Source organism: Balaenoptera physalus (assembly GCF_965194825.1).
Source record: "Balaenoptera physalus genome assembly, chromosome: 14".
NCBI lineage: Eukaryota > Metazoa > Chordata > Mammalia > Artiodactyla > Balaenopteridae > Balaenoptera > Balaenoptera physalus.
In genome coordinates this window covers 46,801,597-46,825,510 of record NC_138893.1, presented here as the reverse complement: position 1 = coordinate 46,825,510, position 23,914 = coordinate 46,801,597, and the positions used below count along the sequence as shown (strand labels likewise).

General features: G+C 41.4%; 1 protein-coding gene across 4 annotated transcripts in view; it reads left to right on the top strand.

The window, feature by feature from the left end:
- The window catches only part of SORCS3 (sortilin related VPS10 domain containing receptor 3), a 610,389-nt gene that overhangs the window by 385,741 nt on the left and 200,734 nt on the right, over positions 1 to 23,914 (top strand). For all 4 annotated transcript variants that reach the window (XM_082425089.1, XM_082425088.1, XM_082425091.1 and 1 more), the window contains exon 5: positions 1,714 to 1,787. In XM_082425089.1, coding sequence (XP_082281215.1) covers positions 1,714 to 1,787 — 74 coding nt within the window. The remainder of the gene's footprint in view (positions 1 to 1,713; positions 1,788 to 23,914) is intronic.

The following is a 23,914-nucleotide window of genomic DNA, read 5'->3' as shown; positions in this document are numbered from 1 at the left end:
TGTAAACATTTGTGGAAAAATATAAACATGATGAAATTCTCATTATAAACTAGGCACCGTGATTCCATAGAAGGAGATGGTGGCTACGGCCTCAGAAAACCTAAATCCTAGTTCATTTGACAAAACTGTAACTTCTTCAAGACTGAGTCTCATTAAATGTGAAATAGGAGTTTTGTGTGCTCCTCTGTTACATGCCAGGCGTTGTATAACCACGGACGCACAAAGGTGAATAAGGCATGATCTCTGCCCCTCTTATGACTCTCAGTCTAGTGGGGCGGAGAGGTGTGCCAACCAGTAATGGCTGACTGTGAACCCCTTCTTGCAGGCTGATAGTAAACACAGTGATGCCAGCAGGGAGGGAGTGGTTAACTTTCTGGGTGGATGAGAGAATGCTTGAGAGCAGGGGTTTCCATTAGTAATAACTGTCTTGCCTTCTCTTCAGTGTCCTTGTAAGGCTGAAATGTATGTGAAGGAGCAACACAGTCAAACATTAATAACAATAATGATGATGATAATAATAATTATTACTAATTATTACTGATTATATTATTAGTATCATCAGTCTGATTCACATATTGTACTTCTAGGCATTCAATTAAAAATAAACTAGCCACACTCCTAGCTAGTCTCTTAAAGGGATGCTGGGTTTTCCCTTATGTGTTACAAAGGCTTCAGACTCTGCATTCATAAAATAAGAGAACGTGGCATCTGTGTCGTTTGGCCTCTCAGAGGGTTCTTCTTTTATTTTTCTAAAGTCCTGGGGCTCTTCTGGGTTTTTTCTCATTCCATGAGTGTCTGTCCATCTTTATTGCCTGTTTTAATTACTGATTTAGGAAACAGATATTTAGTGAACACTGTATGTATTCAGGGAGTATAAATACAACTAAATAATACAGACAAATCTGAAACACACAAACATATTTTATCCCATGATAAGTGCTCAGTGGAAACAAATGATGAGTGAACTGAGAAGGAAGAACAGTGAGTGGACCAGAGGTCAGAAAAGGCTTTGTGGAGGAAGCCACACTTGTGCTGGCCCTGCACGGATAGGTGATTTTCACTTAGGCACAAGAGTCGTCTTATCCTTGCCATCTTACAAAGTCATGAGAGTGTGAATGAGCCTGGTACCTTAATGGCATCGAAGAGACCACATTTCATTTAGATTATATTATATTTAACACTAAGAGATAAAACTGAAAGAGCATAATATTTTTATTTAATATTGGCTCAGATATCAGCTGATGAGCATTTTTACCTATGAGTGTTACTTTTCCTATGAGCACAGAATGTACCTCTTCCTTATCTTCATATCCACCAGAGTGCCTTTCATGTAAGAGCTGTTCAATAAATATTTTAAAATATTCAGTATTGCTGAACTGTTTTAGATGTAGCTAGAGACTTCTTGGAATTTGAAGAAAAAAAGAAGATATAAATTACTAAAGGCTTTACCCCTAAAGGAGAGACATGGATGGCATCCGAAATGGTTTTACACTCAGCTCCAAAGCGTCCGTTGTTTGGATGTATATTGAGTTAGAAGACCCCATGATAAGCATAGCGCAGTCATATTCATATATTTGGATAGAATGGATGCCTACTTGAGTGCATTAGGCACTCGGATGGGTTGGAATGTTCATCTCCAGAAGGGTGACACGTGCATTTCTGTTAAACAGTGTACCTTGATGCTTATGCTCTCCTCACTTCCTTGTTTTGCAGCTCTACAGCTCCATGGACTTTGGGAGACGGTGGCAACTCATGCATGAACGCATCACACCCAACAGGTTTTACTGGTAAGCCCCATCCTCAGTCTCACCACCCTATTGGGTAAGGAATTATCAGACAACATAGCACTCTGGACAGTCCCTGGACACCTTCAGCATTTTTTTTAAATTAATTAATTTATTATTTATGGCTGTGTTGGGTCTTCCTTTCTGTGCGAGGGCTTTCTCTAGTTGTGGCAAGCGGGGGCCACTCTTCATCGCGGTGCGCGGGCCTCTCACTATCGCGGCCTCTCTTGTTGTGGAGCACAGGCTCCAGACGCGCAGGCTCAGTAGTTGTGGCTCACGGGCCCAGTTGCTCTGCGGCATGTGGGATCTTCCCAGACCAGGGCTCGAACCCGTGTCCCCTGCATTAGCAGGCAGATTCTCAGCCACTGCGCCACCAGGGAAGCCCCACCTTCAGCATGTGAAGTCATGTGTGTCCTAGCCCTTTGCTACTCAGAGTTTGGTTCACGGACCAGCAGCATCGGCATCACCTGGGAACTTGTTAGAAGTGCACAATCTCAGGCACCACTAAGACTTCCTGAGCAAGACTCTGCATGTAGCATAATCCCTGGTGATTTAATGTGTATATTAAAGTGAGAAGCCCTGGACTGGAGAGCTCCATGAGAAGGTCATGATGGGGCGCTCTTAGCTATGTACTAGTCTCCCTTCTTTTTGGAAAAAGTAGATATTTTATGAACCTATTCTAAAAGCAGTATTCCGAAAACATAGTCTGAAGAACACTAGTTCCACACGGTGCTTCTCCTTCCAAAGGTGTTTCTGTGGTCACATAATTTTAGGTAACGGTTATCTAACTCTGCCCTCCTGGAGACTCAGGATTCATGTTAGGATATTGAAGACTCTGGAGAAGCCCAGAGGGAGGGAAGCTGCCAAACACAAAGTCACTGATTCCCAAACTCATTTCACTCCAGAATCCCTTTCTCACGTCACACCTGAATCCTTCAGAGCCACTTCTGTGGAGCACATTTTGAAAAACTCTTTTAAGAGTGAATACGTGTTTAAGATGGAGAATTAGCCCTTCCCCCAATCAGAAAATGCCATTCTTTTTTTTAATTGAAAAATACTTCATTAACTATATATTATGTTATAAATTTTAGTTGGTATTATCAGGGAGAACAGATTTACTCTTGTACAAGGGGCAAGTGTTGTTATTAATTGGTATGTTTTTAATACATGCATACTGTTGTTACCTTGGTTGTAGCAAAGTAAACTTGGTTTGGTATAATTTTACCTTTTACTCTTCCTTGCTCTTTGAAATGCTTCTTAGTTCTATCTCGCTTTCATTTCGGCAGAAATGATGGCCAAATATATGTAGGAAGCATACACCAAAGTGTATAATATGCTTAATTATGTGCTTAATTAAAAACAGAAAAAAATTAACAGTATTTGAAAGTAGTACCTCTTCCATGTCTCATTTTAAATACCTTAGTCAGTTCCCTTAAGAAGTCACGAGATGGCCATTTATGCCTTCCACAAGGTGGGTGTGGTGTGTGTGTGGGTGGTGGTCATGTAGGTATATGTATCCCTGTATGTATATACAACCATACCCACATCTTTGGAAGCAGCGTTTTCACCCAGTCCCCTCTGCACCTATAGAACTTTGTCCAGAATTAAAATGATGATTGCTGAAGCACACTGTGAAAATCAACCGTGTCGTATTATACACAAAGTACTGGGAGAAAAAAGGGAATTGGGATAACTGCTTTTGACTCAATACCTTGGCTATTCCCAGTTATTTTTCCCTTTTCAGACCAACTATTATTTGGTCTGTAACTATTATTACAATTATGATTTGGTCGTATTTAGAATTGTATTAAGATTTTTTTCAATAGACTAAGGCAGAAAAAGGAAATATTTGTTTTTCTGATGTTCTAGCTATATAACTACTGCCTTTTTGCTCAGCTAAGATGGACCAGTTTCTCAGTGTGCCAACACTCAGAAGTCCCTCAAAAAGAAAAAGGTAGCCCTCTGCTATTTCTGGAACAAACTCTTGAGATGGTAAGGCAGTTAGCTGACTAGGAAGTCAAGTTGACGGAGAAGGAAAGTACAGTAGACTGGATAGGACTTGTCATTGTTTCTGAAGGAAATTAAATTAAGTGGATGAAGGGCAGCATTTTTCTTTGTTTTGCAAAGAGCAAGAAGAGAATGTCCCAGTTGCTGTCTGCCTTCCCCCTTCCTTTGTGTAGCAGAAAGGATAAATCCCCAGGTCCTGGCAATTGTATTTTACCTCTTCTCCACTCTGTGCTTCTTTCATATATGCCCCCATGGGGAAATATAAAAGTTAGTGCCTGTGCTGGCTAGCCAAGTGGAAGCTGAAAATTCCATTTTTGTAATTATCATTTCTCCGTTTCTGATGTATAATTGCCGTGATTATTCTTTTAGGTGCCATAGGAGTTGCAGAGGAAGAGCTCATTTTACACAGACCTTTTTTTTTTCCCCCCCAATGACAGAATTCATGGCTGTTGAAAGCGCTTATGTTGGAGAGACATGGCTTGTACGGGTTAGGAGTGGAAATATCGACTAGGCACCTCCTTGAGGAAAGACAAAGTGTGCATTTCTCAGGGTGTAGAGCACAGCTTGGTTGAGAGAGCGCCTCTCCAAGCTCTGGTTTCCGCATCTATGCAATGGGAACAATATTCTTTCTGTCAGTTTCATATGCTTATTGAAAGGACCAGATATAATCCTTTCAAAATTGGACTCTTGGCAATTTCGTTTCACCATTTCAGATTTATAATTTGTAAGTTATGTCTTTAAATACTATGTTTACCAGTAGTTCTGAAGACTGTGACACATAAGTGATTTGTCATTTTTCTGGGATGCAAATTTGAATCCCATTCCCAGTGAGACTGTTTGTGTGTGGACATCTGATAACAATCGAATGGGTCTAATTTACTGCCAAGAATCCACATCTCAACCTAACTTTATTGTCCTCACTCTTTCTGGAGTCATAATTCTTCTGACGTGGTAAAAACAAAACAATTCAACAACCCAAAGCCCTACAGCTGCTTCTTTGGGAGGGTTGCTGTAGGGTGAAGTGGTATTAGGGACGGTGGGGACGCACTGGGGGCAGGGAAGTCATGCCAAAAACAAGACATTGAAATAAAAGACTTTTATCTTGCGGTATGTAGACAAATAGAGTGAACATGCTAACCAGACAAAATATTGTCCAAATATTGTTATCTATAATTTGGAGATTTTCAAATGTCTAGGGATAGATCCTTCACGAATGCTAGGTTTCTTCTCCCATGTCGCCTTCAGTTGGCGGAAAGTAGCAACCTAGAAGGGACTTGTGGGGAAGAACACTGTGATTCAGAAAAGATTTCTGCTAAGTGTGCTGGAGAAGAATCGACCATCTACAGTGATGATCAATGTAATGGCTGTGAAAATGCATTGGGAATCATAAGGGGCTATCATGATTATCCATTTCCTCCTTAGTGCCCCACAGTGCCTGTGGGTTAGACAGGGCATGGGGCATAATATTCATTAGCATCAATCATAAAAGCTTCATCAAGAGATAAAATTTTCTTTATGAATTCCAGATGTTCTAATGCCATCAAGAGAGGTCACCTAGGAATCTTACACCATGGAGTGACTGGGCCATCAAACTCGTGCCCTGAGAATCAGACTGACGTAAAAACTCTTTTATATGTGACCTTTTCACTCATTTGATACCTGGTTAACAGGCAGATTATGCTCGCATTCATCACCCCAACTGCTTTAGCAATTTTAGTTTGCAGGGAGAGCACAAGAGTGGCTAAGTAGCCTAATATAATCTTTCTCTAGTCTCTGCTTGGGCAGAGCTATTGTAGGGAAAAAGTGGGGTTTTTTGTTTTTGTTTTTTGTTTTAATATCCTACTGAGCTACAAATGAGTAGTATTTCCACTCTTCCATTGGAAGATATTTAACAGGCAGGCACATTCTGCTGTGGGAAGATTGTTTTCGCTGCACATCCAATATGAATACTTGTGACAGTTCACAGCTTTGCCTCTGCAGCGCCTCACCCTCCCTAGGTGTTCACCCTCTTCTGGCCTTTTTTTCATTGAGGGAACAGGCATCCTAGGCCTGCTGAGTTCTCTGTGTAACTGGACTGGCCTCTAAGTGCCTCTGATCCCTGATGGCATTTGGTCGTACCATATCTTGAAGGAGAGATAGAATGTGTCCTATGTCTCTTCCTTACTAACTTCCCCTTAATTGTTCTCTCTCCTGAAAGATCAGGGTCCATTTCTTCTTCTTTGCTGTCACTGCAGGAGAGTGTTCTGATAAAGTAATACACACTAAGGTGCCAGGAAATTAAACTCTTACCTCTTTTCTGGAGAATTTGGGTTGCAAAATGGACTGGTCTTTAGAGTAAAAAAACCCTATAAGAATCAACAGATGTAGAACAAGTTGTAGATCAGCCCACTTTAGGGGGGCTCATGGAGAGAGTCCCTTGTGGACCGCTCTTTTGAGCTGCTGTGATGCCTGGTTGCAGGCTGAAGAGTGGCTGGTGTGTAGGGACAGTCGGGATGGGCTCTATTGTCCTTTGATTAAGGTCGGCTTCCTCATTGTAGATTTCTAGCGATGGCTCTGCCAGCAGCTTCTTTTCTCTTCTTTTAGAAAGGTCATGAGGGAGGGTAGGGAGAATGGAAAAGCAAAACGTGTCCTCCCTTGTGTGTATAGATAGGAGGTCCTAGGAAAATATCTTTTAAAGGAGAAAGGAAGGATATGGACTAAAAAACCCTTTGATTGCAATATTTCCTTTCCAATCTTTCACCGTTCTTGTTTTTCCTAGTCTCTTTTTGTGTGCCTGTGCTCTTTAATGTGTAACCTAAACATATTGCATGTGAATTTCTATAATCTCCCTTCTCTCCTCTTAATGTGCTATTATAACAATTTTTATGTTATTATAAAATCTTTATAACCATCATTTTAATTGTCTATGCAACTCTTCATTATGTAAAGATACTGTATTACTCTATTTTTAAACATTTTTTTATTTTTATTTTTTTTGTATTACTCTATTTTTATCGGACATTGGAAATGTTCGTATTTTTCACTATCATAAGTAACAGTTTGGTTAATATTTTATGCATATTTCCTTAATATCTAGGATTGTTTTCTTGGACCAGTGTCCTAGGTAGCCCAAATAAAAATTTATGTTTTCCCCAGTCTCAACAGAGTGTCACATTCAAGTGGTATGACCCAAATTCAACACTGAAAGCATTTTAGAGCAATGTAGGTTTTTACTGAACATTTTCTTGAAGGGGGTTGCAAAGAAGCATTATATCACACAGCACACAGTGAGTCTTTCTAAAACTGTCCTTTGCGCATATCTGTCTCTCCAAGATCTTGATCATCATGGTAGTTACCTTCTCAGCTTTTCCTTCTCTTTCCATGGGTTCTAGAACTAGTCTCAGTCACAGAGGTTTATTGTCCACAGAACATCCCCTTCCAGAGCACCCCTTTATCCCCACACACCTTCCTCCCCGAGTATCATAAGCTTTTCTTATATAGAGCGACCTACCCTCTCCCCTCTTCCTCTCCGCCTATCACTCTCACCCCACCCTCCAGGAAATCAATCTTTGTTTGCTGTATATCCCTTAGAACATGTAGGAGGGGGAATTGGTGATTGTTAGGGTTTAATGACTTTGTTTTAATTACCACTGAAAGGAGAATAATTACCTCAGAATATATTCATTTGAGTATCTTTGACACCTGTCATTAAAGATATCAATTTTGTGCTATTGTATATTCACACCTAAAACATGTGCAAGTATGAGTCTATTTATAGTCAATACTTACTTCATTCTTGTGGCAGGCAGCCTCCAAAATGGCCCCCAATGACCTCTGTCTTCTGGCGACCATGCCATTGTTTAGTCCCCTCCCTTTGAGTTTGGGCTGCATTTAGCGACTTGCTTCTAGTTACTAGAATGTGGCACAGGTGATAAGATGTCACTTCGGAGATTTGGCTACCAAAAGACAATGGTTTTTGTCTTAGGTGCATTCTTGTAATTGCTTTGTGAGCTGCCCAATGGAGAGGCCCATGTGACGAGAAACTGAGGGAGGTTACAGTCAGTAGTCAGTGGGGAACTAAGGGCCTCAGGCCAACAGCTTGGTTCCAATGAGGAACAACGGAATCCTGCCAACAATCATGTGAGTGAGCTTGGAGGCAGATCCTTCTCTAGTCAAGCCTTCAGGTGAGTCTGCAGCCCTGGCCAGCACATCTACTGAAGCCTTGTGAGAGACGCTGAGACAGAGGCACCCAGTTGAGTCATGCCCAGATTCCTGACACATAGGAACAGTGAGATGAGAAATATTTGTTGTTTTTAGCTGCTGAGTTTTTTAGTGAGGTTTTCTGAACTTGTTTCATTCTGTTCTATTCTGTTTTACATTTTGATGGCAGGATTTTGCTTTGTGAGAATACTGTTTATTGCCTCTGTGTGTGTGTGTGTGTGTGTGTGTGTGCACATGAGCCAAGTGTGCACATTCCTGTTCAGTGAAGTGCTAATTTCACTTACAAAAATCCCATATATCTGAGTCCTAGACTTACCCAGCTCAGCCTAGTAGCAGCTGTGAGGGTGGAAAGCATAGGGCAGAGAAGCAGGAAGTGAAAATGGGACATGATTACCTTGAGATAATGTGGCTGGGTGAACCCTCTTACACCTTTACTTCAGTTTAAACTCTGTAGATCTCACCTGTTCTGGAATGTATTCTGTTTTGCTTCAAGGATGGGCTCCTAAACAATGGTTCCAGAAGAACTACATGGCGAGTCATCCTTTGGCTATTAATACATTATCCATGACAGAGACAGAGCTAAGGAACAGGCAGAATGATTCGAGATTGCTTCCTGGAAAATCAAGGTCTTTTCAAACAAAGTTAACATTACGGGGTGAATTTTTGAAGCTGCATCTAAATGTGCATCTACAATTTTGCAAACACAGTCATTTGCAATCTCAAATAATGGGATTTAGGCATCGACCTCGTGGAAGGAATCAGATTTAGAGGCCCTTTGCAAGCCAGTGCACGCCACAAATAATATTTAATTCAACTCTCCCTTACGTTTTTTAAATGGTGTAGCAATTTAAAAATACATTCAAAATAATACATGCAGGGTCAGGAGGGGAGATGTGAAAGCTCAGCTTGCAAGCAGAAATCAGTTTCTACTTTGCTGAGGGGGGCCACCCATATGCTGCATGTCTGGTTGCATCTCGGCCTTGGAAGCGCTGTCTTAATGCCGAAAGCAAATGCAGTGTTCGAAAGCTACACGTGGTCGTCAATCCAGTGCACTGAGGAAGACAGGACACTCACCTCTTTGGTTGAAGTCAAGACCTGTTGGACTCAGGTGGTGATCACGCTTAGCACAGATGAGTGCTACAAAGGAGGGGAAATAAGGGGACATATGTAGCTGTAGACTTAAGTGAATTCTTTACCGTGAAGCGAAGGCATCATATTTGACCCTGCCTTGGGAAATCTGAAAAGATTTCTGTGTGTCAAAAAGAATTCAGAGATAGCCACATCCACTCACCTACTTCAGTGTAAGAAAAATTCCAAGATACAAATGGAAACACCATTTCTTCTTTCCCCAGCTTTTTGGCTGGTTTCTCTGGGATTAGAGACACATGGCTTCCAAATGCTTATTCCACCCTGATGATTATGTGGAGGGTATGAGAAGTAGTCCTTCAGCTCAGAGACAGACAGATCTCACTAATAAACTTTCAGAGGGGAGCAAATTTGATTGTTCTCAGTGGGTGAGATTTCAGAGGTTATTGTCCTTTGAGGAGGGGTCAGGAGAGGCCCACGTGGAGTAAAGCACTTTGACTGCTCTAGCCTTCCTGAAACTCAGATTGCCATTTAGGGCTTGTTCCCTGCATAAAGAAGTGGGGACATTGAATACATTGATAGTAATGAGCCGTGCTTAGTAGCCTTGACTAGGGAATCTGAGAATTGGAGGGTCAGGGAGAGGCCCAGAGAGAGAAGAAAGAGAAGGATATTGAGCTGAGCAGCCCAAGGAGAAAGCATCCAACTGAAGGCTCAGAGGCTGTTTAACACGTAGATTGGATACAGGGTTGCAGGCATGCGGAATCACCCTTTTATAACAAACTGCCATAGACTGGGTGGCATCAACAGTAGAAGTGTATTTTTTCCCACTTCTGGAGGCTGGAAGTACGAGATCAGGGTGCCAGCATGGTTGGTTTCCGGAGAGGACTCTCTTCTTGGCTTGTAGATGGCCACCTTCTTGCTGTGTCCTCACATGGTGGAGAGGAAAAGCTAGCTCTCTGGTGTTTCCTCTTATAAGGATGCTAATGTGATCATGAGAACTCCACCTGTGATGACTTTATCTAAACCTAATTACTTCCCAAAAGGTCTCATCTCCAGATACAATTGCCTTGGGGGTTACGGCTTCAACATATGAATGGCGGGGGTGGGGGGGGGGCAGACAGGCACAATTCAGTCCATAGCAGGGTGTAAGGCAGGGAAGACCTTAAGAAGAAATGCAAACTTTCCAGAGAACTTCTCACCAAGAAGAGTCCTGGAGCAGAAGTGTCTCAGGCTTGTAGGAAAAGATGGAGAGGCAAGGCCAAAACTACAAAAATAATTTTTAAAAGACACAAACACAATTTAACTACTTTTTTTCTGGTTGTAGAGTAGATACGAGCTTATTGTATACGTTCAAGGAAAGGCAGGAAAATAAAAAGAAAATAATTCCTTCTAATTTCACTGCCCAGAAAACACCACTTAAAAAATCAGGTACTTCTTCATAGACTTTTTCCCCTATTATAATATAGTATAATTTTCAATATATTTAAGTTTTTATTACAACTGAGATCATGCTGTTTATAAAATTTTGTATCTTTTTAAAACATACTTGAACATCTTCCTGTACCATTCTCTACACTCTCTAAACATAATTTAAAACTTGCATTACTTACATTGTATTTTAATTGGTGGCTATATAATAATTTAATCACTCTACTATTATTTTACATTGATCTTGCTTCTGCATTTTTACTATTAAGGAAGGCATTGGAATGTTGTTTTGAAAACCTTTAAGTAATTATCTTTTCAAGGTCTGATTATTATAATTTTTAAGGATAGACTACCAAAACAATATATCTATAAATATTAGCATGCCAAATTGTTCTCTGGAAAGTTTATACCAATTTGCACTCCAACTAGTGAAATACCATTTCACTGCACCTCATAAAAATTTAATTTAAAAAAGTAATCTAATTTAATATGCAAAAATGGATTTTCCTTGTTTTAATTTGCATTTCTTATCTGACTGGTGAGTTTAGACATATATTTATTAGCCATTGTATTTCTTTTATGTGACCATCTGTTTTTGCTTCTTCTTTATTATGGGCATTTTTATATGGTGTCATTTTCTTTCAATATTGTCTCCAGTTTGTTCTTTGGATTTTAATTGCCTTATGATATCAAACATACTTTTTACTTAAAAAAATTGATCAGGTCTTTTTATTTTTCCTGTTATAATGTCTTCTATTACTTTATGTTTAAATCGTGCCCTCAACCTGTGGTCATGTAAATATTAGCTGAAGTTTTCTGATTTGTAATGCTTCTTTACTAAATAGTATATATAATATGTATATATTATATATTAGATTATATATATTAAAAGACTGCATTCTCCTATATTATGCTTCAGAAATCTTATATTGATAGTTGTCTGTTTCCTCTTGTGACTATAATTTAATCATTTTTATAATTTAATAATTTTATCCATACTGATGGATATTTTTAGGTTTTATAGGATTTTTATTTTTTTAAGTAAGTAAAATCCAATGAACATCTTCCCACTTAATTCTGTGCCCATATTTCTGACCATTTCCTCTGATGGTTTCCTGCAGGAGAAACTCTGGTCAGAAGTTAGGGACCGTTGATGTTGGTAGCATTTGTCAGCAGCCTTTATTCTGCTGGATTGGTCAGTCCTCTGTGCCCTGAGCCAGACCAGACTGTGTTTAATTATTGTTTATAACACAATATAGTGCCTGGCTGGGCAAGTCTCCTCTCCTGCAAAACATAACAAAACAAAAAACCAAAAATAGAACCTTTTGTTCTTTTTCCAAATATTCTTGGCTTATCTTACTCATTTATCCATCCAGATAAATTTGAAATAACTTCGTCATATTTCAAAATTTCCTCTTTCCCCCTCCCTATAGAGCAACTATTTAGATTCTTGGTTAGAATTGCAGCAAAGCTATAAATTCATTTGGCAAGAACTGAATAGTTTTCAATATCCAGTTTTCATTTTTGGACATATGGTTTGTCTCTCCTTTTTCACTATTTCTTTGTTCCTCAGTAAAAGTTGTATAGTTTTCTTTATACAAGTCTTACACATTTCTAGTTAATATTATTTCTAGGAATTGTTACTTTTGGTGCTATTGTAAGTAAAGATATTTCGTACATAACATCTTTCTTCAGATTGGCATGACCGAATTGGATAGCCATGAGGTATATTTGTAATTTGCCTACATGCATATATAGTTGGTGCCCTAAGATTCTTTTGTTTTTCTTTTAAATGTTGATTTTTAAAAATTTATTTATTTAATTATTTAGGCTGTGCTGGGTCTTAGTTGCGGCATACGGGATCTTTAGTTGCAGCATGTGGACTCTTAGTTGTGGCATGCAAACTCTTATTTGCGGCATGCCCAGACCAGGGATCGAACCCTGGCCCCCTTGCATTGGGAGTGCAGAGTCTTACCCACTGGACCACCACGGAAATCCCGGTGCCCTAAGATTCTTTACATTATAAAGAAAATACATGTTTTAAGAAATTTTAAATGATTAGGAGAGTGTGATATGGCTAGAGATTCATTCCTGTGGTGGGGGCGGTGGTTGAGGATTTAAATAGGAGGAGAGCTTTGCCCTTAATAGCTTTATGACATTGGGCAATTGTACTTCATCAGCTGGTGTCCTTTCTGACTGATGGGGCATCAGTATACCCTGCCATTGCCTCCTGGCTGAATGTCAGTCTTCTAGCCTGGCACATAGTAAGTGCTTAATAAATATTAGATATAAAATTAATAGTAAAACAACTTATAATATGAGAGGATAATTGGAAGAAATGACCATCCTCGTTAATTTGGTGGCAAATAACACTTAGCATCTCTTTGAAAGTGAGCAAGGTTGAGTACATCTGCATATCCTTTTTTTCCTCTACATTCAAATCACATTTATTACCTAATAGTCAGTGTTTGTATTTCTGATCTGTTTTTCCAGGTATCAGCATATGTCTTATTGTTTATACATGTTAAAGTTATTTTTAGAGAAAAATATTTCTAGCTTGATGTTAATAAAATTCATAAAACCATAAACTAAAGATGGTGTTGAATCAGGTCCTGTGTGCTTTTACAGATGTGATGCAAATGTTGAGACAAATCCATGCAGAATGCCAAGGGCATGTGGCCAGAAACGGCAAGCACCAAAAGAATATTAGAAGAAATGTCATGATTGCTCAGAAGCTAAAGGGCCCAGGTTAGCCTGGTATGCCAAGTGAAGGCTTCTTGGAGATGGGGTTGAAGAACCTTGAAGAGTGGGTTGACTTGGCAAGTAAGAAAGGGAAACAGGTTTTCCTGGGAAGGGAAGCTGATTAGAACAAAGGCGAAGTCATAGTATGTTTGGAGAGCGGTTAGTAGATCTGCTAGAATAGGGTTTTTCAGCCTCAGCATTTCTGACATTTTGGTCTGGATAGTTATCCTCTGCACTGTAAGAGGTTTAGCTGGATTCCTGGCCTCTACTCCATACGTGCTCACCGTACTCCTCTAGTTGTGAAGAACAGAAATGTGTCTAATATTCAGATACTGCCAAGTGTTCTCTGAGGGGCACCCCCCTCCCCCCATTGAGAATCACTGTGCTAGGAAAATAGGATTTGCATTGAGGGGCAATGAGAAATGAAGCTAGAGATGTAGACTAGATTCAGACTGTGAAGGGCTTCAAATACCAGGTAAGTGGTTTAGACCTGTCTCTCTGGGTAATGGAGGGCATTCATATTTGTGCAGGGGAATGACATGATATTCATGTTTTATGAAGATTTATTAACATTAGGCACTTTCCTTGAGATGCTTAAGTGCATTGTGTGCAACTCTCTGTCAATAGATAAGCTACTGATTTTCCTCAAGACATGTGCAAATCTTCTAAAGTATCTTGATCTCAAGTTTCATTCTCCAAGGAAAAATTATGGAATTGTGGACTTTTAAAAATATATGCCTAGTATATAATAATTCATTTCTGTTTATACTTTAATTGATATGACATTACAGATTTTTATTGAACTAATGATTTAATCATTTTAACACACACTTTACTCTTTCTTGTCCTCTTCTAATTTTTGTACACATAAAAGTAATTTTTCACCAAATTATAGTTGTAATATGTCCTTGCATTTATGTCTTTGTTTTTTTCACTTTTAACCAACCTAAGTAATTTTCTGTATGTGGGTCTAGTATTTATAATGATCATTTTCATGTGGCAGAATATTCCACTGAATTGATAAACTCTCTTTCATAGTAGAGAATTATGGAAAAGTTAGAGTGGAAAGGACCCTGAAAGATGATCTGGTCTAGTGATTTCTCCACTAGTGCTCTCGGAAGTTTTGTGGGACTTCTGATAAATTGCCCCAGGGACTACCTGGTACACAGAGAAGCCTTAGGGGTGCTTAGTGATCAGGTCCTTGGCCCCATCATTTTTGCTTCAGCCAGAACTACTCAGCTTCTTAATGTTTTATATATCAGGCTTACGCATAAGATTTCTTTTGAAGATAGAAGACCATTCATTAAAGAAACAAACAAAATTGTTTATAAAATCATTCATCTAGACTGTTCTTTTCATTTTACACAAGCTGCATACTGGTATAAGAGTCTTCAGGTTATCCTTCCTTAGTGCTTGCACCACCCTGAAATGTCCAGTTCCATAGTGTAGACGCTTTTTGAATGGCTAAAATCTTGCCAAAGAACCTAAGCCGTTGTGCTAATGAGGACACTACCTGATGACCTTCTACTCTGTCAAGGGGCTCACCATGTTTTTTGGTGAGAAGATAAATGTCCACACTCACGTGGAAATGATTTTGACAAGTTAAGTGAGAGCCAGGTGTGAGAGAGGGTGAAAGACTATGGTGATTGGACTGGAGGAAATTAACACTTTCATTTACTTGGTGGCAAATGGCACTGAGCCCAGGTGTTGTGACTACACCCTAGCTTGTTTTGTTCTCAAAGGGATGCTTAAAACAGGAAATGCCGTTAGGCAGTTAGGCTTTTTCATCTGTCAGCAAATTGCTTTTCAAAGGCAGCAGTTTGCCTTCCATGTACATGTTTGTGTATATCTGAATCTAGCAGTTGACGTGTGTATTACTACCTTGATCTCCTTTGCTTACAAATACAATGAGAGAAAAAACTGTCTTTCAAGAATCCTCAAATTCTCCCAAATCAGGACGCATTCCCCCCCTTTAGGCCTCTTACTCGAATCTGCTCTTTGGAAAGACAGCCTGAATGATGGACTAGGGGCATGCCCCGCCCCTTTTCATCTCCCCACTGGCCAGCTGTGTCATATTCAGACATTCTGCAACCTTTTCCCTTAACGGTGTTGAAGAGAAGCTGTCAAGTAATTCGAGCAGAACCATGCACAGTAGAGGGAGAGAGAGAACCCGGGTTGGGGTGAGGGGTCCCTGCTCTGCCCACTCAGCATTTCAGATGGATACGAGGAGATTGAAGCGTTGAAAAGGTCGGACCCTGGAACCCGTCTGAGCTATAAAAGGCACCAAAGTGTGCAGTAATTGCCAAGGAGCTGGGCCAGAAGCACCGGAGGGTTTAAAATGGGATGGCCATGCACTTGTCCGAGTGATGCTGGGAATGAGGGGTCCAGGAACCTGCGTCATACATTTCTTAGCCCTGTGCCCCACCCCCACCCCCCATTTAACAAGTGTCGCTAAAAGAAGTGACAGTGAAATAGAACAAATAGAGTTGGGTTTTATGACTATTTTCTACTTCTGTGGAAGAAGAGATTTGAAACCTGAGTGACATGATAAGGGGAGTGATGCCACGTCTCCTTTTGTTCTTTTCTTTCTTTCATTTTCTTTTTTATTATTTTAATGTGAGATTTGTTAGGATTTTCCAGAACGAAGAGAAACTCAGCACGTCAGGAAGAGAAAATCCCTGACCTGTGAGGTGTAGTGAAAAGAGCCTGAGAAGGAGTCAGGGCTTTCAGGTGCTAATTGTGTTTCTGCCACTGGAATAGCAGTCAGGCCTTGGGGCACTCATAGGATTCCTGTGGCTTTCTGAATCTTCCTCTGTAGAATTTAAAGAGCTGACTAGAAGGTCTTGAAGGTTTGGTCCAGTGCTTTCATCCCAGGAGTCAATGATCCCCTTGCAGCCTGAGTGTCGATCTCCAACATTAAGCAGCGTCAGGAGAGAAAATCCTGTCCACTCCCCTGATAGAGAGAATTTTGTGTCTCAGATGGTGGTCAAGGGAGAACCTGCGGTGGAATGACCCAAGGTGCTCGTTAAAAATGCAGATTCTTGGGCCCCACCCTGAAACTCTTGATCTGAATCTGTAGACCCTGGCCTCAGGAATCTATTTCAGCACTCTCTCTCAGTAATTTCTTTGCCCAGTAGGTTTTAGAAACCAGAGGAGGTGGCTAGGAGGTGGTTTTGAAAACCAGGGAGGCAAGTGAGTGGGGTCCTAGGTGTTGTGCTTTGAGTCATACAGACTGGGGCCCCTTACCAAAACCCCTCTCCTTTCTCCACAGTACTTGACATCCACAGTGAAAGAGTAGTTCCAACCAGTGAAGACATTGCCACTTCCAGGCATCTTTTAAAAATGCATACACTCCATGCTACATGAGATAATACATTTAAGTGTGCTTTGAAAGCTGTAAGGCATTATTAAAATGCTTTGTTAACTGTAAAATGCTGTATAGATGTTAGTCATTATTAAAATAATACCTCTAGTTTTTATTAACCCTACGGTATAAATGAGGTTATGGATTTTATCTACGTCCATTTAGATGTCCTTACTAAGGATTTCTATTCAAGAGACTGTTTGGAGTCCCTACTCTGTGAATAGTGTATTCATACAAAGGGATATAAAGGACAGTAGGTGTGGGTTATTGTTCCAGTGCTTAATTATCTCTTAAGTAATAAAATTGTACTTCCAAACCCATTGCCGTGTAACTTTGTGGTGCCTTTGGACTGTGTGTGGCAGGTATTTTCTCAGCCTGGCTGTGGGCTCATCCATCTGACTTGTGTTGATAAAGTTTAGCAGATGTGACACAGCAGAAACTTTTAAAGTGCCTGCCCGGTTGGGGTATGCGTCTTTTCCCTCTGCCATCCCATGGTAGCTGTGACCCCCTCATTCCAGGCTCCGTAATGAAGAACATGAGGCACACGTACACCTGAACCTCTGCAGAGCCCAGCTCTGCCCCAATTCCTAGCTTGGAGCAGAGTCTTCCATGGAACCCAGTCTAGACAAGCTAATTCCGTAGCTGGCCCTGGATGTATGAGCATAAATAACTGTTGTTGTAAGTCATTGCATTTTAGCATGGGTTATTATGCAGCAAAAGCTACTGATACAGTAGGGCAAAGAAAATTGTGACAAATGGACTAGTGTCTGATACAAAGGACAGTGGTGAAGTGCCACAAGAGAGGTACCACCTGAGATGGCGGGGCCAGGGGAGGTGACATCAGTAAAGCCTTCATGGAGGAGGTGGCATTTGAGAGGAGCCTTGACAGATGGGTTCAGTTTCCATAGGCAGACCTATGTTTGTGCTCATGGGCCTTCTGGTGTGACATAATGGTGGCATATCAGGCAGAGGAAGGAGCAGGAGGAGAGCCTCAATGTAGCAGAGCATGGGGTGTGTTTAGAAAATGTTAATAGTTCAGTCTATTGGGAAGTTCAAGTTCTACGCTCATGAGAGAAGAGATGCCGGTAAGGCTGGAAAAGAAGATTAAAACGATAACTTAGAGGCTTTAAATGCCAGGTTGAAGATGTTGCAGTTAATACACTTGAAGGGCTCTGCTCAGTGATAGGCATACTCGGGACCAGCCATTAGGAAGGTCATTCTTGCAGTGGGATGAAGGGCAAATCATAGAAGGAAGAACTGGGGTCCAGGTGGCCCATTAAAAGGCTATTACTGGGGGCAGCAAATACTGGAAAGAGTAGATGGACCTTCAGGAAATTCTAGAAACTGTGCTTCACAGTTGAAAGAGAAAAAGAACATCTTGAAGAATAGAAAATAAATCTAAATCCTTCTTCCATTCTAGAATGTTGTTTCCTGTCTTTATAATATCTAAAAACTCAAGTTCTACTTGGAACTAAATCAACAAGGTATAGTGACCACAGATTCAAAGACTTTACTAATAAATTTTTTTAGTGAGTGTTTAAATGCAATGTGCTATTAACACGCTTAATGGAAAACCATACTCTGGACTTAGATGTAATTTAACCCAGTGTTAAAAAGACACTAAAGCAATATTCCCTGTACATTTTTGTATTTATTTGCTTGTTTTTTGTGTTTTTTGGGGGGATGGGTGGGTGTTGTAGGCAGCGCCCCCTTGGTAAGCAGACTTTGAGACAGGAATTTGTGTGCAGCAGGTTTACTGGAACTCAGGAATAAGACCCCTTTGAGGGGTGAGGCGGGCAGTGTTGGGCAGGGAAGGAGTGGGCTGTGAGGCATTTGCAGTGACTGATCCCATTAGAGCTGTGTAGCTGGGATGGCCCTTCAGAGATGTCCAGCCTTGAGCCAAGGGACTGAGCCTTCCTACCTCCATGCTGACTGTCCGTAAGATGTGGGCTACCACTGGGGAAGGGTGTGAACTTGGTGAGGCGCTGTCACCGGCTGTGGGAAGTTCCGGAGAGGGACTCAGCTGGGAGTCAACAACCATTCACGCTTCCAACACCGGGAGTGAGTGCCTGGAAGAGAGTGGGTTCTGGGTAGCACACCACTGTGTCCACTACAGCGGGGGCAGAGAGGTTTGCTCCCAGTCCTGTTCTTGTTCCTTAGAGGGAAATGAATTTTGATAATAATCACAATAAATAACAAGGCAATCATAAACAACGTTGTAAAATAAGTAACAGTGATAATCATAAATTATCACTTATTGGGGGCTCGTTCTGGGCCAAGTAATGTGCTTTGTCCATGGCACCTGTTATTGCAATTATCTTTTTTTTTTTTTTAATAATTATCAACTTTTTTTTTTTAATCGTTTATTTATTTATTTATTTTTGGCTGTGTTGGGTCTTTGTTTCTGTGCGAGGGCTTTTCTGTAGTTGCGGCAAGCGGGGGCCACTCTTCATCGCGGTGCGCGGACCTCTCATTATCGCGGCCTCTCTTGTTGCGGAGCACAGGCTCCAGACGCGCAGGCTCAGTAATTGTGGCTCACGGGCCCAGTTGCTCCGCGGCATGTGGGAATCTTCCCAGACCAGGGCTCAAACCCGTATCCCTTGCATTGGCAGGCAGACTCTCAACCACTGCGCCACCAGGGAAGCCCCTGCAATTATCTTTTAACAAGCGTGCAAGCAGAACAGTGCAGTGGCCCAAGGTCGAGGGGGTTGGCTGCAGACTGCCTAGGCTGGAATCATGGTTGTGCTGCGTATTAGCCGTGTGTTCTTGGGCACCCAGGGCCTCAGTTTCCTCATTTGTAAAATGGGATTAGCACCAACAGTCCGTCCCATAAGGTTTGGGCGAGTGTTATGAATGAGGAAAGAGTGGGGCTGATATTTCTGCGTTGAAAGCCCACACTGTCAAGTTTAATTTTTGGTGTTTGTGGGAGGAGAGGCCAGAGAAGGGTGCCACAGCAGGGGCCCTGCTCAGCAAGAGGGTGTTCGGTGTTTTGGCAGTGGGAGGGTCAGGGCTAAAAGTACAGTGAAGGAGGGCAGTGTGATGGGTAGAAGGCTGCAGGAGAGAGTCAGCTCACAGGTTCTACGTGCCTTTCTCACAAAAACCCTGCCGCCGAAAGAGCAAAACCTAGGGAGTCAACGCTTTATTCTTTTGTTCCATACCTCATCCGTGGTGGTTTGTCTGAGGGAGCTCCACGCTAACTTTCCCCCAGGCCATGGAATGTGTCTATTTAGATGCTTTCATTCAGCCCCACTATGGTGCCAGGCTCCATCAGATACTTTTTGATGGAGGTAAGGGTCTTTTAGGCTCAGAAATCTACCCTGGTTATAGAAAGAGGCTTGTCACTCCAGGTGTGACTGCTGAGACCAGAGAGGAACAGCAGCAGTGGGGAAGTGACTGTGGAGAAACTTATGGTTGTATGTCATTAATCACTAATTGCTGAATGATTTTATTATATGGCGGCCGTAAAATATCACTTGAGGTTTTACAGCCAGTTCTTGCTTTAAGAAAACAGTTTCTTATGTCAAAATGACTATTAAATTAAGTGATTCCATATTAAACATCCTATGGACTCCAGATGATTGATGGGGCTGTGTAATGAATAAGAACCTTTCCTTCTGGCTGCTCCGAGGAAATCAGCAACCATTTCTGGAACAGCCATTGACCGTGGGAACCCAGGAGAGACATACTGGCTTCTAAGAGACACCTGGACAATTAAAGTGGGAAGGGAGTCTTGAGAAAATAGACTTAGCTTACAGACAAGGAAACTGAGGCCCAGAGAGGTAAAGAGACTCACTGGGAATCATGGTGTGGACAGTGGCGCGGCACTGTATATATCATGCCGCTGTTACCCTTAATTATATATCGTTCCCATTATTCCTAGCTCTCCTTACTATCCCCATTTTATTAATGACAAACCGAGTCTTGGAAAACTCTTTCATACATTACCGCAAGTACAGCCACTTCTGAGATAAGTTGTGATGTCTTCCGATGACACCTATCTGCATTTTGCCCTGAGTTTGCTTTTACGTATTCTAGGTGATGGTAGATCCAGTAAAATCACCTAAAACTAGATTGTTTTGGCCTTGCTACGTATTTCCACTGAAGCATTCACAATTTCAGACTTGACGTACTCTGGTGACAGTGACTGTATACCAGCCACAGTTGCTTCCTTCAGAGATCAGCTGGGAGACCTGATCTCAAGGTGTCAGATGCCTGAGTGTCCGCCTGTGTGATCCAGGTAATTTGCACCACAGGAAACTGGAGGGTGGGGTAGGTCTCACAGGTGGTGGCACTTGAGCTACGTTGGCAAGGTGAGACCTGGCAAAGCCAAAAGAAGGAGAATGTTTCAGCTAGGGCTGCAGCAGGAGCTAGAGGGTCCGAGACAGAAGTAAGTGTGATGTTTTGGAGGTGCTGAGGAAGTCGGCGTTTCTGATGTACACTGGGTACACCTTGGCCAGGTAGGATGGGATCTGACTGTGAAGGGCTTAAAATCCAGGCAGAGGAGTTGAAATTCCTGGAGCTCATGTTGTCTTAATGTTTATCTTTGCTGATTTTTATCAACTGATCATTTGCACTTCTCTCTTCCCCCATCTATATTGTAAACTTTTTCTAGGCAGAGATCCTGCCAGATAGTTTATCTCTATATATATTGCCTCACACAGTGTTATATACAGAAATAATTACAGGGAAGAAAAAAGGAAGAAAGGAAGTTAGGAGGAGGCAAGAAGGGAGATCAGGAAGAAGGGAGGAGGGGAGAACAGACCTGCCTGCCCTATTGATAAAAGGCCCCTTGAAATAAGCCTGAAGAAGTTGCTAGGCAGAGGAGCTAAGCTGCCCTGGAGAAAACTTAGCCAGGCTCAGCTCTGCGGCAGTCCCGGTGTCCTCATGGTGGCAGCACTGGGCATCCTGCTAGGTCCCGTAGTGCCTGCAGGTGGCCCCAGAGTGCTACCCTAGCATTACTTCTCCACTCATTAATTAATTCTTTCAACAAAATTAATTCTTTCATTATTTGCTCGGAGCCAGGCACTGTGCTAGGCACCAGGCTATGATGGTAGACAAAACAAACATGGTCTTTGCCCCCTTAGTCCTTATAGCCCAGCAGGGAAAACAGATGGTAGTGAAATAATTATGTAAAGATGTAATTGCTAACTGTGGTAAAAGCAACGAAGGATGAGTAAATATTGCTATGTGAGGGTAAAACCGAGGGACCCAGCTTAGTCTGGGAGTCTGGAAGGCCTGCCTTAATTGTGTATATATAACAGGGAACCTGACCTTGTCAGATACACAAATATACTTAAAATCAAACTATGTAGGGTGCAGGTATTGAGGAGTCTTTGTGCATGGGTCCATCTTTCTTAACCTCTACGTGAGTGAATATGAGGAGATTCAGTAGTTGTGGCTAGCACCAGGAATCCTAGTCCTAATCTAACTCTCCTGCTAAGAAATTATGTGTTTGTGGTTAATTGCCTTGTCCCCTTACACTTCAGCTTCCTTACCTGAATGAAGAGTGAGAAGTTTGTACCAGCATCATAGCTGCTCCAAGTATAGTACAGGGACCAGTGCTGGTCCACAAACTGCTACTGATTTGTGATCAGTATAAATAAGTACATCCATTGAGGATCTTTAGAAACTTCTGTAGCGGTGTGACATTCTGTGATATTTTTATTGCATTTACAAAAATGTCAGTCTGTAATAGTTCGGGAAAATATATTCATTCCCAACTGGTTTGAAAACCAACTGTAACACAGTGACCTCTGAGAACACTTCCGGCACTAAGAGCCTTTGATTCTAATTGGAAGGGGTAGAAACTTTTAGATCAGTGTTATAAAATACCCATGGTGAGTTCTGGAGCCTGGATTTGAGTGATTATGAATGGGAAGATGTTACTGTAGAAAGAACTGTTCTTCATCCTGGATCTCTGAGACATTAGCCAGGTCAACTCCAATGCCAAAGAACACAGAAGACATGATATCATTGGAGTCGGAAGTTGGTAGTCTAAGAGGACAGTCACAACATGTTCTTTTCTGGCAACATACCTGATCTCCAGGCCAAAGCTGAAGACACCAGACCTGGCTCAGAGTATCTTCAGAGAAGCGGTTAGAAGTAAAAAAAAAAAGAAAAAAATCCAATTAATTCAAATGACCAAATATATATACATATATATATATATATATATATATATATATATATATATACACACACACACACATATGTTTATTCTTTCTTAATCCATTTCACTCCCATCAAATTGCTCAAAAGCTACTTTGATTTATAAATGGAATTTAGGAAGTGACTAGTGTGAAATATAAACAATTTAAACTTTGAAAACTAGCTCCCATGAAGCAGAGTAACAGTACTTAAAGGATTTCTATTTCCCAAGACCCTAGAAACACGAGTTAGAGTGTCTCTGTTTAACTACTGTTATGGATGGTCCCCTGGGTAAACATTGTGCTTTATAAAAAGCTAATACCCAGGAAAGGTTTTTAAAAATTAATATTCATTCAGCGACTCATCTGGTGGAATAATACATGGCTGACATTTTGTCACCATGTTGCAAAAAAAGACCTGCATTAATACTAAGAAGCAGCTTCTCCCTCCTTCCTGTCCCCACTGAAATCTTTCCCTGTGAATATCAATTCCTTGCTGTCTCTTCTCGAATGTTCAGGGCTTGGAGGATCTATTCTAGATTGGTGGTCTTGCTAGGAAACGGTGGACTTGAGGAGATGGAGATAGATGAGAGAAGGCTATGGGTTTAGAGGTTGAAAGAGCTGGATTTGGAAGAGTTGGAGATAAATCAAGGACAGACTGGGGCTGCCATCTCATTGGCCGCAAAACGCTGCTTTTTCCTTGCCAGGAGCAGAGCTGGTGTGGGGTTGTGGATTTACCACATCACATTTGGATCATTACACCTAGAGACCTAATTAGCTTTGTCATCACTGTCTGCCATTCATTTGGTAGGCACCACTGCATGTCACTCCATTCTTTTTTTTTTTTTTAACATCTTTATTGGAGTATAATTGTTTTACAGTGGTGTGTTAGTTTCTGCTTTATAACAAAGTAAATCAGCTATACATATACATATATCCCCATATCTCCTCTCTCTTGCGTCTCCCTCCCACCCTCCCTATCCCACCCCTCTAGGTGGTCACAAAGCACTGAGCTGATCTCCCTGTGCTATGCGGCTGCTTCCCACTAGCTATCGATTTTACATTTGGTAGTGTATATATGTCCATGCCACTCTCTCACTTCGTCCCAGCTTACCCTTCCCACTCCCCATGTCCTCAAGTCCATTCTCTACGTCTTT